This window comes from Pithys albifrons, chromosome 19 (assembly GCF_047495875.1).
Source record: "Pithys albifrons albifrons isolate INPA30051 chromosome 19, PitAlb_v1, whole genome shotgun sequence".
NCBI lineage: Eukaryota > Metazoa > Chordata > Aves > Passeriformes > Thamnophilidae > Pithys > Pithys albifrons.
Window position 1 is genome coordinate 10,900,427 of NC_092476.1, and position 12,490 is coordinate 10,912,916.

Genomic DNA, 12,490 nt, shown 5'->3' on the forward strand with positions numbered 1-12,490 from the left:
AGCCTAAGGTATGAAGCTGCTATTTTTATCCTTTATTTTCTTCATTTTAATGAAGCCATTAATGCTGTCACTGTCACTAAACTGTGCCATTGTGGTGCAGGAGCTTTGGGGCTCAGGGGGAAACCTTTCTAAGACTTATAGTAAACTTTCTTCATTTGAAATCAATGACAAAATTCCTGAAACTTCTTTTAGAGTAGAGTTGTCCTCCATAAATCTGCCTTGCAAATAGAAAAACAGTATCTTAAAAATGGTTTTAGTCACTTTGCTTTAAACACACTCCCCTGGCTGCCCAATTTGTGGAGTTGGAAGAGGCCCTCAAAGAGCAGGAGGGACAGAGGGAGAGAACAAAGATTGTTACCCCAGGAAGTTTATTTTCTTTGCCCCTCTCAACCTGGGACCTTTGAAATTCCACCTGAGGCACTGCAGTTCCTCCCCCTGCCTTTCTCTGTGAGCTCTGGAATACAGGTGAGCTGCCAGTGGTGCTGTTCACCCTCAGCAGCTGAAAAGCCCATGAGCTGCATCCTTGTTTTGATTTAGGAAAAGGGAACTCTTGTTTCAGTTATCAAAGGAGAAAGTTCTGCCCTTGGAAGGTAAAGTCTCCTCCTAAAAGCCTTCAGTGGGCAGGTGTGGGTGCCTTCAGTGTGCACATGTTTGTGTGAACATCCTCAAATGCATCAGGTTATGTCTTAGTTCAAAAGCAAATGTCAGGACCCTCCCAGTTGTTCTGGAATTGTGACACCAGGGATGGAGAAACATCTCCCTTCAAATGGGTGGACTTTGCTTTGCCCAGAAACTTTTTAAGGAGAAATCCTTGCAGCCCTTTTTGCCCATGGCTCTCCTGTGTCCATCAGTCTGTCTTCCCTGAGGAAAGTCATCCTGGCAAACCATTCTACAGCTGTAAAATACACTCTTTGGTTGTTCCCTACTTCCCTCTAAGGACATGCAAACTTTCAGGTGGAGTGCTCAAATTCCATGGGGAAGGCACAGTACAAAGCAGTGCTGCTTCCCAAGCCACACCTGCTGAATCTGGGATGCTGCTGGATGACCCCCAGGGCTTGGAATGGGAAGGCTCAGTGGCTCCCTGGGAGCATACAGGGCCTGGGAGGGATCCCTGGTGGAGCTGAGCTCACATCAGAGCAGGACATTGCCCTGGAAATATGGATGAGCTGCTGTGCCTGGCACAGAAATGTTTGGAAGGTGCCTCTGGAGCTCACCTGCTCCAGGCCCAGCTCAGAGCTCTGCTCAGCACTGGCTCAGGTCCTGGCTGCTCCACAGGCACTGGAGTGCATTGGTTTGAACCAGGAATAACATCCTTCTTAACCTGCACTCAGATCCTTCCTAACCTGCACTCACATCCTTCCCAACCTGCACTCACATCCTTCCTCAGCTGCACTCACATCCTTCTTAACCTGCACTCAGATCCTTCCTAACCTGCACTCAGATCCTTCCTAACCTGCACTCACATCCTTAACCTGCACTCAGATCCTTCTTAACCTGCACTCACATCCTTCCTCACCTGCACTCACATCCTTAACCTGCACTCACATCCTTAACCTGCACTCACATCCTTAACCTGCACTCACATCCTTCCTAACCTGCACTCACATCCTTAACCTGCACTCACATCCTTAACCTGCACTCACATCCTTCTTAACCTGCACTCAGATCCTTCCTCACCTGCACTCACATCCTTCCCAACCTGCACTCACATCCTTCCTCACCTGCACTCACATCCTTCCCAACCTGCACTCACATCCTTCCTCACCTGCACTCACATCCTTCCTCACCTGCACTCACATCCTTCCTCACCTGCACTCACATCCTTCCTCACCTGCACTCACATCCTTCCTCACCTGCACTCACATCCTTCCCAACCTGCACTCACATCCTTCCTCACCTGCACTCACATCCTTCCTCACCTGCACTCACATCCTTCCTCACCTGCACTCACATCCTTCCTAACCTGCACTCACATCCTTCCTCACCTGCACTCACATCCTTCCTCACCTGCACTCACATCCTTCCCAACCTGCACTCCCACCCTTCCTAACCTGCACTCACATCCTTAACCTGCTCTCACATCCTTCCTAACCTGCACTCAGATCCTTCCTCACCTGCACTCACATCCTTCTTAACCTGCACTCACATCCTTAACCTGCTCTCACATCCTTCCCAACCTGCTCTCACATCCTTCCTAACCTGCTCTCACATCCTTCCTAACCTGCACTCACATCCTTCCTAACCTGCACTCACATCCTTAACCTGCACTCACATCTTTCTTAACCTGCTCTCACATCCTTCCTCACCTGCACTCACACCCTTCCTCACCTGCACTCCCACAGCTTGTTTTAACTGAAATCAAACCTGATCTGTTCAGAGTACCTTTATTGTACATTCAGTGGTGTGTTGTAAATATTAAACTTTCATTTATATGTATATGAAAAATACTGACAGCTGCACCCCCCCTGCATTTCAGGCCAACCCTCCTGGTGTGTTGGCACTGCTGGATGAGGAGTGCTGGTTCCCCAAAGCCACTGACAAGACCTTTGTGGAAAAGCTGGTCCAAGAGCAAGGAACTCATTCCAAGTTCCAAAAGCCAAGACAACTAAAGGACAAAGCAGATTTCTGCATCATTCACTATGCAGGGAAGGTAAGGGTTAAGTGTTAAATTCTTGGTGAGAAATGCTGGTTTGGTTACATACACATACATATATTATCAGTATAACTACCAAATTTAGAAATACTTTGGCCTTGTTTAATTTTCTTGAGCATATTCAGGTGAGCATTTATTGAACTTGTGTTATCAAATGGACAGAACTGAAAAATAGGAATTATTTTGGTTTCCTTGAACTTTGTTGCCAGGTTTCACAGGTGGAGTTTTTTCCAGGACTTTGTTGGAAGGAATCTCTTGCATATCTGTGTTGTGAAGCTGATACAGCAGTGCTTGAAGTAGGGCTGGGTCAGTGCCATCTTCACATTTATCTCAGTTCTCATAACACTTTCTGTACAGAGTTAAGCTGAGACTTTCTGATTTTTCCTGTTGGCTCAGCCTTAGTGTTCACTGCAGGGACAGAGCTGAGGTGCAGCTCCAGGAAATAATGCAATTCTTAGACTTTGTGGATACTTCAGGATAACCAGGACTATTTTACAGGGCTCTGCTTGTAATAATTTTCATAAATGGTTAAAACTTACTCCTAGTTTTTGACTTGATACAAGAATCAGGTTGTGTGAACAATTAAAACTCAGCTTTAATGTTCACTTTAACTTGCACTGGCTTGTTATCCTTGTTGAGGTCAGTGGTGCCAACGAGGTAATTGTGGCAAAAAATGAAATAAATTACACATTTTGCTTTATCAATGCTTTAAAAATTACTTAGAAACGATGCAGTCATCACTGGTACAGCAGTGAAGAGATTGCCTTTAAATAATGAAAAAAAGAGGAAACCAACTTAGGGTGTGGCTGGCAGGAAATAATTCCTCAAGGAATGGTTGGTTTCTGCCAAACTGAGTGGGAATTTCTGGAATACTGGCATTCCTGGAATACTGGCATTCCTGGAATACTGGCATTTCTGGAATACTGGCATTCCTGGAATACTGGCATTCCAGAGCTTCCTCTGACAGAAGGCACTTTGCACTTCCTGCTCAGAATGTGTATCCCTTCAAAAGTGGAGGAATCTGTGAAATAATCTTTCCTGCAGGGAGTACTGAGATAATCATCTGCTTTGGTTTGGGATGTGGAAACAGTTAAATGTGGCTTTCTTTCCACAGCCTTTATCCAAAATTAAAAAACTTTTGGTTTGGTTGAAGCAAGGCCTTGTTAATCTGTAGAGGTTTTGCTGGAATTAGGGAATTTTAGGGCTCTCTTGGGTTGGAATGAAACCCATGTTGGTATCGCTGAGTTTTCAGCTTAATTGGAAACCACAAGTTTGGTTCTTTCAAGGTAAGAGCTTTGTTTTCTTTATAGGACAAAGTGTTTAAATTTAACTACTGTAGGGAAATTAAAAAAATCTATGCTGCAGCACATCCTTTATTTACTCTCTAATAATTTAGGTCAGTAAAATCAGAGTTGGTTTCATATTTCCACAGTCACCCTCACAACACTGGGCTGCCAATGGACACCCAGCTGTTGGCAAGCAGAAAGTTTTGCTGGAACTTTAAGAAAACTCCCATTTAGTCTTTCAAAGGAACACCAACTTTCTGTGGTGCTTTGGGCTGTGCTGAGGAGTCACAGCAAGCAGGGCTGGACTCTGATCCTGGGGATCTTTGCCAGCCTTGCTGATCCTGTGATTCTGAGCACAGAGAGCAGGAGGAGAACACCACTGTGGTGTTGCTGAAAGCTCCTCTTGGTGCTGGTGACCACAGACCTGCAGCTGGTTGTCCATTCTGAGCACAGAGAGCAGAACACCACTGTGGTGTTGCTGAAAGCTCCTCCTGGTGCTGGTGACCACAGACCTGCAGCTGGTTGTCCATTCTGAGCACAGAGAGCAGAACACCACTGTGGTGTTGCTGAAAGCTCCTCTTGGTGCTGGTGACCACAGACCTGCAGCTGGTTGTCCATTCTGAGCACAGAGAGCAGAACACCACTGTGGTGTTGCTGAAAGCTCCTCCTAGTGCTGGTGACCACAGACCTGCAGCTGGTTGTCCATTCTGAGCACAGAGAGCAGGAGGAGAACACCACTGTGGTGTTGCTGAAAGCTCCTCCTGGTGCTGGTGACCACAGACCTGCAGCTGGTTGTCCATGTGCCCTGCAGGTGGACTACAAGGCAGATGAGTGGCTGATGAAGAACATGGACCCCCTGAATGACAACGTGGCCACGCTGCTGCACCAGTCCTCAGACAAGTTCGTGGCTGAGCTCTGGAAGGATGGTAAGACCTGCTGATCTCCCCTTGCTGGAGGAGTTGGGGGCTTGTGCCTGTCCCTCCTCCCCCTCCACCCCTCACTGTAAACCTCTACAGGGTTTTCTCTCTTACTCAGAGCCACAAGTACAAAAGGAAGCTGGGTTGCACCTCTGGTCCCTTGCACATGTACCATTTCTGAGTAGCTGCTTCTCATGGTCATTATTTGAACTGATATTCACTTATTTGTTACTCTGTGTGGAATTTCATGTAGGATCCTGTGTAAAACTCTTAGTTGGGACTTGTAGCAGTGGAGTCCTGAATGTGAACAGCTGTGGTGGTTCTTGCTGTTAATAAAACTTGTCCCATGTGAGCACCAGCATGTGCAGGGTTGGTTGTACCCTGAAATCCACACCTAAAATAACTCATCAACAGCCATAGCAGTGCTGAGATACAACATTTTAAAATCACAGGCAGTGTGTCCCTGCTTTAACTCTGCACTGCTGCTCAGCCAGTTTGCCTGCACATCACCTCAAAGTATTTTTCTATACCTTGACCAAAATACTCCAAGAAGCAGAAATAGCCAAATAAATACTTAGCAGGGACTTCCCTATTCTAGTTTTAGCATCACAGTATATTAATTAGAGTATGTTTACAGGTCACAGTATATAAATCCTGTAGTTTGCTGTTCGAGGAGGAAATGAAGCTTGTGATGAAGATGATGCTGTAGGTTAATGCTGAGTTTCCCTCTTACTTGGTTCAGTCACAGAGAACAGCTTTAATCATGATATAAAGAACTTTTTAGCTGGGCATCTGCTCCTTTCCTGTTGAGAACACACACAGAAGAAAAGGTGTTTTAGTCCAAATATTCAAAACCTGCTGTCACAGATAATTGAAATGTGCATGGAATGTGTTGTGGCCTGATTGCTTTTGTAGCACAGTTAAGTCTGTTTGCAACTGATGAACCTGTTGTTTTTACTAACTGAAGTGTCTTGTGTATCTGCTCTTCTGTCTTTCTGTTTCTGCTGTTTCTCTGCCTTAGAGATTCAGAATATTCAGAGAGCCTGTTTCTATGACAATATTACTGGTCTTCATGAGCCACCAGGTGAATGGATGTAAACCAGTAGGCCTCCTAAAGGCAGGGCTGTTGTACCTCCAGGACAATCCATTGTTGCTCGTAGGCTTGCATGAACTTCTCATTTCATGCTGGACTTAGGTGACCCCCAGGCCAGCTCCCGTTCAGCTGCTGCTGCACACACACATGACATCTCAGTTATGCATTGCAGATGGAAAGGTTTGTGCTTCCTAGTTCCATGATGAGATGTAGAATTGCTTCTTAAGTGACAATTCTGGTAGCTCCAAGCATTTGAGAGAATGCATAAGCTTTGTAACACTTATCAAGCTTCTTTCTGCAGTCCAACATTGACAAACCTCTGGAATGTTCTAGAACGTGGCTGTGTTCTTTTGGGAGGAGAGCTGAAGAATGTGTTGAAGTATCAGAATGAGTGCTGCAGTTGTAGTGGGGGTAGTAAGTGAAATAAACTTCTTCCAGACTTGTTGGAATTGTTCTTTTATTTGAAAACCTCTTAATTTAATTTGAACATTCCCCGTTGTACAAGCAGCACGTGTTTTGTGAGGTGTTGAGAAATCAACAATCCACTTGCTTGGAATGTCTTTGAATACATTCAAATGTTTTATCCAACCTCCTCATCCTGCTTGTATTGCTCTCCCCAAGTGTAGAAATACATGGATGTGAAGGTTGTGCCTTCAGACTTGCAGCCTTTACTTGGGTTTGTCTTCCACTGCTCCTGATACATCCTGTCCTGAGGGAGCTCATGGTGTTCCCAAATAATTCCTGGGAGATGGTGGTGCAGTGATGCAGCTCAGTGACTGCCCTTACCTTTACTAGCCCTGTTGGAAATATGAATCCCCCTGTTCAGGCTGGAGCCCAGAGGGCAAAGAGAACTGCCCAAGGACCAGCTGTGTTTGCTGCATTCCCAAAGGCCAGGGGGGCTCCAGGGGGGCCTGGTGGGGGCAGCTTTCCAACCAGCTGGGATGTTCATCCCCCAGGAGGCTGATCCCAGATAATCTCTGCCCATGTTTGCTTTAGAACTGATTCTGCTTCCAAGTAAATATTTGGGAGATCATTTATGAACACTTTGCCACCTGCTTATTTTTCTGACTTTAATGAACTGTAGATTGTTGTGTTCAGGCCCATGTGGAGGAGCTGAGCTCTGCTCTGCACTGCAGGCCAGACCTACAGCTGGTTATTCAAACTTGCTGCCTTGTGGTTTTCTGCTTTTAATTTACTTTTTTTGTTTTAATAGACTCCTGAAAACCAGTTGAGTACGAGAAGGAAATAAAAAAGTGTCACTTATTTGTCAGATCCAAAACTAACTCTGGTAGCAAAGCATAACCCCCTCTGCTTTGGTTTAAATAATAAAATAACTTCAGAAAATCTCAGCTGGAGCCTACAAATAGTTGCTTATTTTTGGCTGGCAAACCTGGATTTCTCAGGGAACCCACTTATTTTGGGTGTTTGCTCAGTATTAAGAAGCACCAGCTGTAATTAAGTCACCTGTTTTATTTTTTTAGGAAGCTGTTTACATAATTCTTGACATGCACATGGAATCACCTTCATGTTTTTGGCCTTAAGGTTTTAATATTGGCAGTCAGATTTCTAATTTGTGCTTCTGAAGATGAAACCCTAGAGATCCTTACCCCAAATGCTCAAAAAATCAAAGAAAAATCTTTATTGTGATGCTTTATGGCAGCTGTGAAGTGCTTTGGTGGGGAGTTTTCCTGGTTTGAAGTTTGTCTTCCTGGTTTGAAGTTTGTCTTTTGGCCAGGGAGGTCTTTGCAGTTGTGTTAAAAGTGGAAGGAATTCTTCAAGACAGCAGCCAAGCAGAAGTCTGGCAGATCCTTTTTCCCCTCATCACTGAAATAACACTATTTCCAATCCTGTAAATTTTTATGCAAACATGTTTGAATGAACCTCAGATTTAATCTGTATAATTGTCATAAGTGACTCTTCACTCTAAGCAAACACACACAAATGTGTCATTCTAATTGTTCAGCCCACAAATATTTTGCATTGCAACAATCCTAATAATTGCCAATTTCCAGGCAGCTTTTTTTTCCCCCCTATGAAGCTTGACTTAAAATAAAGAAAATCACTTTCCTGGTCATGTAGAACTGCAAGTAAAGAGCTGGATATTTCAGTCTGTACCTCCTAAAGCTACACTCTCCTGCTGGATAAGTCTGTGGCTTTTGGTCCCCGGCTTGTGCACAGTGTCCCTGTCCCTGCCTTGCCCCCGACGGCGCCGCTGCCATTGCCCCGCCCAGCTTGTGCCACCCCTGCCCCTCCCCGTGCCCCCCAGGGCACAGCCACTCACCCTGTGCCCTGTCCCTTGCAGTGGATCGCATCGTGGGGCTGGACCAGGTCACTGGCATCACCGAGACGGCCTTTGGCTCTGCCTACAAGACCAAGAAGGGCATGTTCCGCACCGTGGGGCAGCTCTACAAGGAGTCGCTCACCAAGCTCATGGCCACGCTGCGCAACACCAACCCCAACTTCGTGCGCTGCATCATCCCCAACCACGAGAAGAGGGTATGCCCTGCCCTGCCCAGCCCAGCCCTGCCCCTGGCCTTGCCCTGCCCTGCCCTGCCCCGCCCAGCCCAGCCCCGCCCAGCCCTGCCCCGCCCTGCCCTGCCCCATGCCACCCAGCCCTGCCCAGCCCAGCCCTGCCCCTGGCCTTGCCCTGCCCTGCCCTGCCCCGCCCAGCCCTGCCCTGCCCCGCCCTGCCCTGCCCCATGCCACCCTGCCCTGCCCCGCCCTGCCCTCCCCCGCCCTGCCCTGCCCCACGCCACCCTGCCCAGCCCCGCCCAGCCCTGCCTTGCCCCGCCCTGCCCAGCCCTGCCCCTTGCCCTGCCCAGCCCCGCCCAGCCCTGCCCTGCCCTGCCCCGCCCTGCCCTGCCCCATGCCACCCTGCCCAGCCCCGCCCAGCCCTGCCCTGCCCAGCCCCGCCCTGCCCTGCCCCACGCCACCCTGCCCCGCCCTGCCCAGCCCTGCCCTGCCCTGCCCAGCCCCGCCCTGCCCTGCCCCATGCCACCCTGCCCAGCCCCGCCCAGCCCTGCCCTGCCCAGCCCCGCCCTGCCCTGCCCCATGTCACCCTGCCCAGCCCCGCCCAGCCCTGCCCTGCCCAGCCCCGCCCTGCCCTGCCCCATGCCACCCTGCCCAGCCCCGCCCAGCCCTGCCCTGCCCTGCCCCGCCCTGCCCTGCCCCATGCCACCCTGCCCAGCCCCGCCCAGCCCTGCCCCGCCCTGCCCCGCCCTTGCCCTGCCCAGCCCCAGCCCAGCCCTGCCCTGCCCAGCCCAGCCCAGCCCTGCCCCGCCCTGCCCTTCCCAGCCCTGCACTGCCCCGCCGTGCCCTGCCCTGCCCAGCCCTGCCCTGCCCTGCCCTGCCCTGCCCCGCCCTGCCCTGCCCCACCCAACCCTGTCCCACCTCGCCCCGCCCTGCCCTGCCCCGCCCAGCCCACCCTGCCCCGCCCAGCCCAGCCCACCCCGCCCTGCCCAGCCCCGCCCAGCCCAGCCCTGCCCAGCCCGGCCCTACCCGGCCCTGCCCCTGGGCACTGCTGCACTGCTGGCTCCCACACTCATCAATCTGCTCCCACTGTTCCTCCATCCCCTCCTTTGGAGCTCTGGCTTTGCAGAGTAGCCTGGAAAGCAGAGGGCTGAGTTTGTCTGGGAGGTGTAAAAGCCCCAGCCTTGAGGGTTTTACTTAGAATCGATTGGGTTGGAAAAGACCTCTGAGATCATCAAGTCCAACCTTTGGGCCAACTCCAGTCCCTTTACCAGATCATGGCACTCAGTGCCACGGCCAAGCTCAGCTGAAAAACCTCCAGGGATGGGGAATCCACCCCCTCTCTGGGCAGCCCATTCCAATCCCTGAGCACTCTCTCTGCAAAGAATTTCTTTCTGCTCTCCAACTTCAATTTCCCCTGGCAGAGCTTGAGCCCATCGTGCCCCCTTGTCCTATTGCTGAGTGCCTGGGAGAAGAGTATAGTTTTACTTGTATAGTTCCAAAGGGGTTTTGCTTGTATAATTTTACTTCAAAATATACAAGGCCTTGAGTTGGTCTGAGCCTGTAATTAACATAATTAACACACTGTCTCCCAGTTGGTAATTGGGTGGCTCAGTTTACAGCTGGAGGAAGAAACCTGCCAGTGATTGAAGACAGAGTCGTTGGGTGGAGGTACAGGGTCAATCCACAGCTTGGCAAGACAGATTTCCATGTTTACATCCTCTAAATGTAAATGTCTAATGCTTAAGGAGACTGAAAAAAGATTTTTTTCTGCTAAATCTCCACAAAAAAAACATATCACAGAGTCACAGAATGTGCTGAGTTGAAAGGGACCCCCAGGGATTGCTCAGTCCAACCCTCAGCCCTGCACAGGCCCATCCCCAAGAGTCACCCCCTGTGCCCCAGAGCATCATCCAAACCCTCCTGCAGCTCTGGCAGCCTTGGGGCTGTGCCCACTGCCCTGGGGAGCCTGCTCAGTGCCCACCACCCTCTGGGGGAAGAGCCTTTCCCTGAGATCCCACCAGTTCCAGAGCAGAATACAGGATATCAGTCACTTGGGTACAAGTCAGGTGGCACATAGGACTTGTTGCCTTGTTCCTATCAGGTCCATAAACCTCTCATTAAATAACCTGTAAAATGCTCGTGCCTTGGAGGAAGTTCTGGCTTCAGAAGTTTGTGTATTAAATTTTCAGTACTGGCAAACACATCCCTATCAGTTTTCATAACATGGAACTTGTGCACAGAAAGTTACAACCCAGTTTGTTCCCATCAGAGTTTTAATGGTTCAATTATTGTGGGTATCCAGATATTCTTGTTGAATCATGTCATGGTACTGTCAGCTTTCCTCTAGGATGGCACACAGGAATTATTCATTTCTCTTGATTCTTAACCCCAAGAAAAAAAATAGGAACAGTTTCAGTGTCAGGTGTTTGTTACCCCAAATCTGTCACGTGGCTTGTCCAGCCTCCACCTGGCCTGGCTGTGCAGCTCTGAGCATGTTGGGAGGTAATTCTTCACTAAATTAAAAGACTGAAAATGATGTTTGTTTTGTTCTGTCCAGGCTGGAAAACTGGATCCACATCTGGTTCTAGATCAGCTTCGGTGCAACGGGGTTTTGGAAGGAATCAGGATCTGTCGACAGGGATTTCCCAACAGGATAGTGTTCCAGGAGTTCAGACAGAGGTAACAGCAGGAACAGTCTTCTCATTTCTTGGGAGCTAAAGCTTCTTGTTAAATAACTGAACTCACCCCAAGCCAACTCAGAGGAAATCAAACCCCATGGGTGAGGTTTTGAACTGGAAGCAGTTGAACACTGCAAGTGTATTCTGGAGGCAGTGGGGAAGGAAACAATCTGGGATTTCTGCTGGAAAAACTTCTGGAGAAATGGCCTAACCACGCCCTTGGGCACTATGACCTTTTGCTGTAAATTTATATTGTAGGTAATACAGCTTCTTGTTGAATGTAAAGGTGCTTTTCCATTTGCCTTAAAGGTATGAGATCCTCACTCCCAACGCAATTCCCAAGGGTTTCATGGATGGGAAGCAAGCCTGTGAGCGCATGGTGAGTGTGTCTGCCTGAGCTCTGTCAGAACATTGAAAAGCTGGGAAAAAAAGCTGCCCTTTCCTTGGTGTAACAACGATGTGCTCACCTGCCCACTCAGATCAGAGCCCTGGAGCTGGACCCCAACTTGTACAGGATTGGCCAGAGCAAGATCTTCTTCCGAGCTGGTGTGTTGGCACACCTGGAGGAGGAGCGGGACCTGAAGATCACAGACATCATCATCTTCTTCCAGGCAGTGTGCAGAGGGTACCTGGCCAGGAAGTACGTGTGCTCTCGTGCTTTGCTCTTCCTTGGGGTCTCTTCAACCCCTTTGGTGGGGAGCTGGGCATCAAAACTTCCATTTCAGGAGAGCTTTCCTCCCTCTCTTTGCTGATCAGCTGTGGCTGTATCCAGGATAGCAGTGGGTTTTTACCTAATGAGAGTTCATACCTTCATTCCTGACCCTTACCAGCTTTCCTTACTTGTGTGTCACACACAGCTCTTTGCAGTGGCTGCAAAGAAAATCTCTCCTCCTGTCCCACTAGAGGTCCATGAAAGTTCTCTGGAAAGAGACACTTTTGGAAATTAAAGTATCTAATCCATCCTGATTTTGTTCTTTTAAGAAAAAGGCCTGTTAAGAGTAAGAACAAATATAATTTGTAATTGTTGTGTTGAAAATGGTGACTCCACCTCTTGCTCTGATGCTTCATAGGAGTGAAAACTCGAGTCACTGTAGTTACTGAAACATAAAAATAAGGTCATTTATGGTCTGCAAGTGTTCTAGAGTTGGGTAACCTAAAAATTAAAGGCCTGGCCACATGATCAGCTGTATTTAACACCAACTTTTTGCTCTGTCTGCCTTTCAGGGCCTTTGCAAAGAAACAGCAGCAGCTGAGTGCACTGAAAATCCTGCAGAGGAATTGTGCTGCATACCTAAAACTGAGGCACTGGCAGTGGTGGAGAGTCTTCACAAAGGTTCCTTCTGTTCTGTTCTGTTGCATTCACCCATCAACAGCTGAGTGCAGGTTCTCAC

The 12,490-nt window shown here is 48.8% G+C and overlaps 1 protein-coding gene and 1 pseudogene across 5 annotated transcripts in view; one reads left to right on the forward strand and one right to left on the reverse strand.

Moving 5' to 3' along the window:
• Positions 1-12,490, forward strand: part of MYH10 (myosin heavy chain 10) — a 117,323-nt gene that overhangs the window by 82,563 nt on the left and 22,270 nt on the right. For 3 of the 5 annotated variants that reach the window (XM_071573893.1, XM_071573895.1, XM_071573894.1), the window contains 8 exons: positions 2,477-2,650; positions 4,751-4,865; positions 5,878-5,940; positions 8,252-8,445; positions 10,979-11,100; positions 11,409-11,478; positions 11,579-11,739; positions 12,324-12,432. In XM_071573893.1, coding sequence (XP_071429994.1) covers positions 2,477-2,650; positions 4,751-4,865; positions 5,878-5,940; positions 8,252-8,445; positions 10,979-11,100; positions 11,409-11,478; positions 11,579-11,739; positions 12,324-12,432 — 1,008 coding nt within the window. The remainder of the gene's footprint in view (positions 1-2,476; positions 2,651-4,750; positions 4,866-5,877; positions 5,941-8,251; positions 8,446-10,978; positions 11,101-11,408; positions 11,479-11,578; positions 11,740-12,323; positions 12,433-12,490) is intronic. The other 2 variants (XM_071573896.1, XM_071573897.1) reach the window with 1 other exon arrangement.
• On the reverse strand, positions 9,995-10,915 carry LOC139680806 (beta-1,3-galactosyltransferase 2-like; annotated as a pseudogene).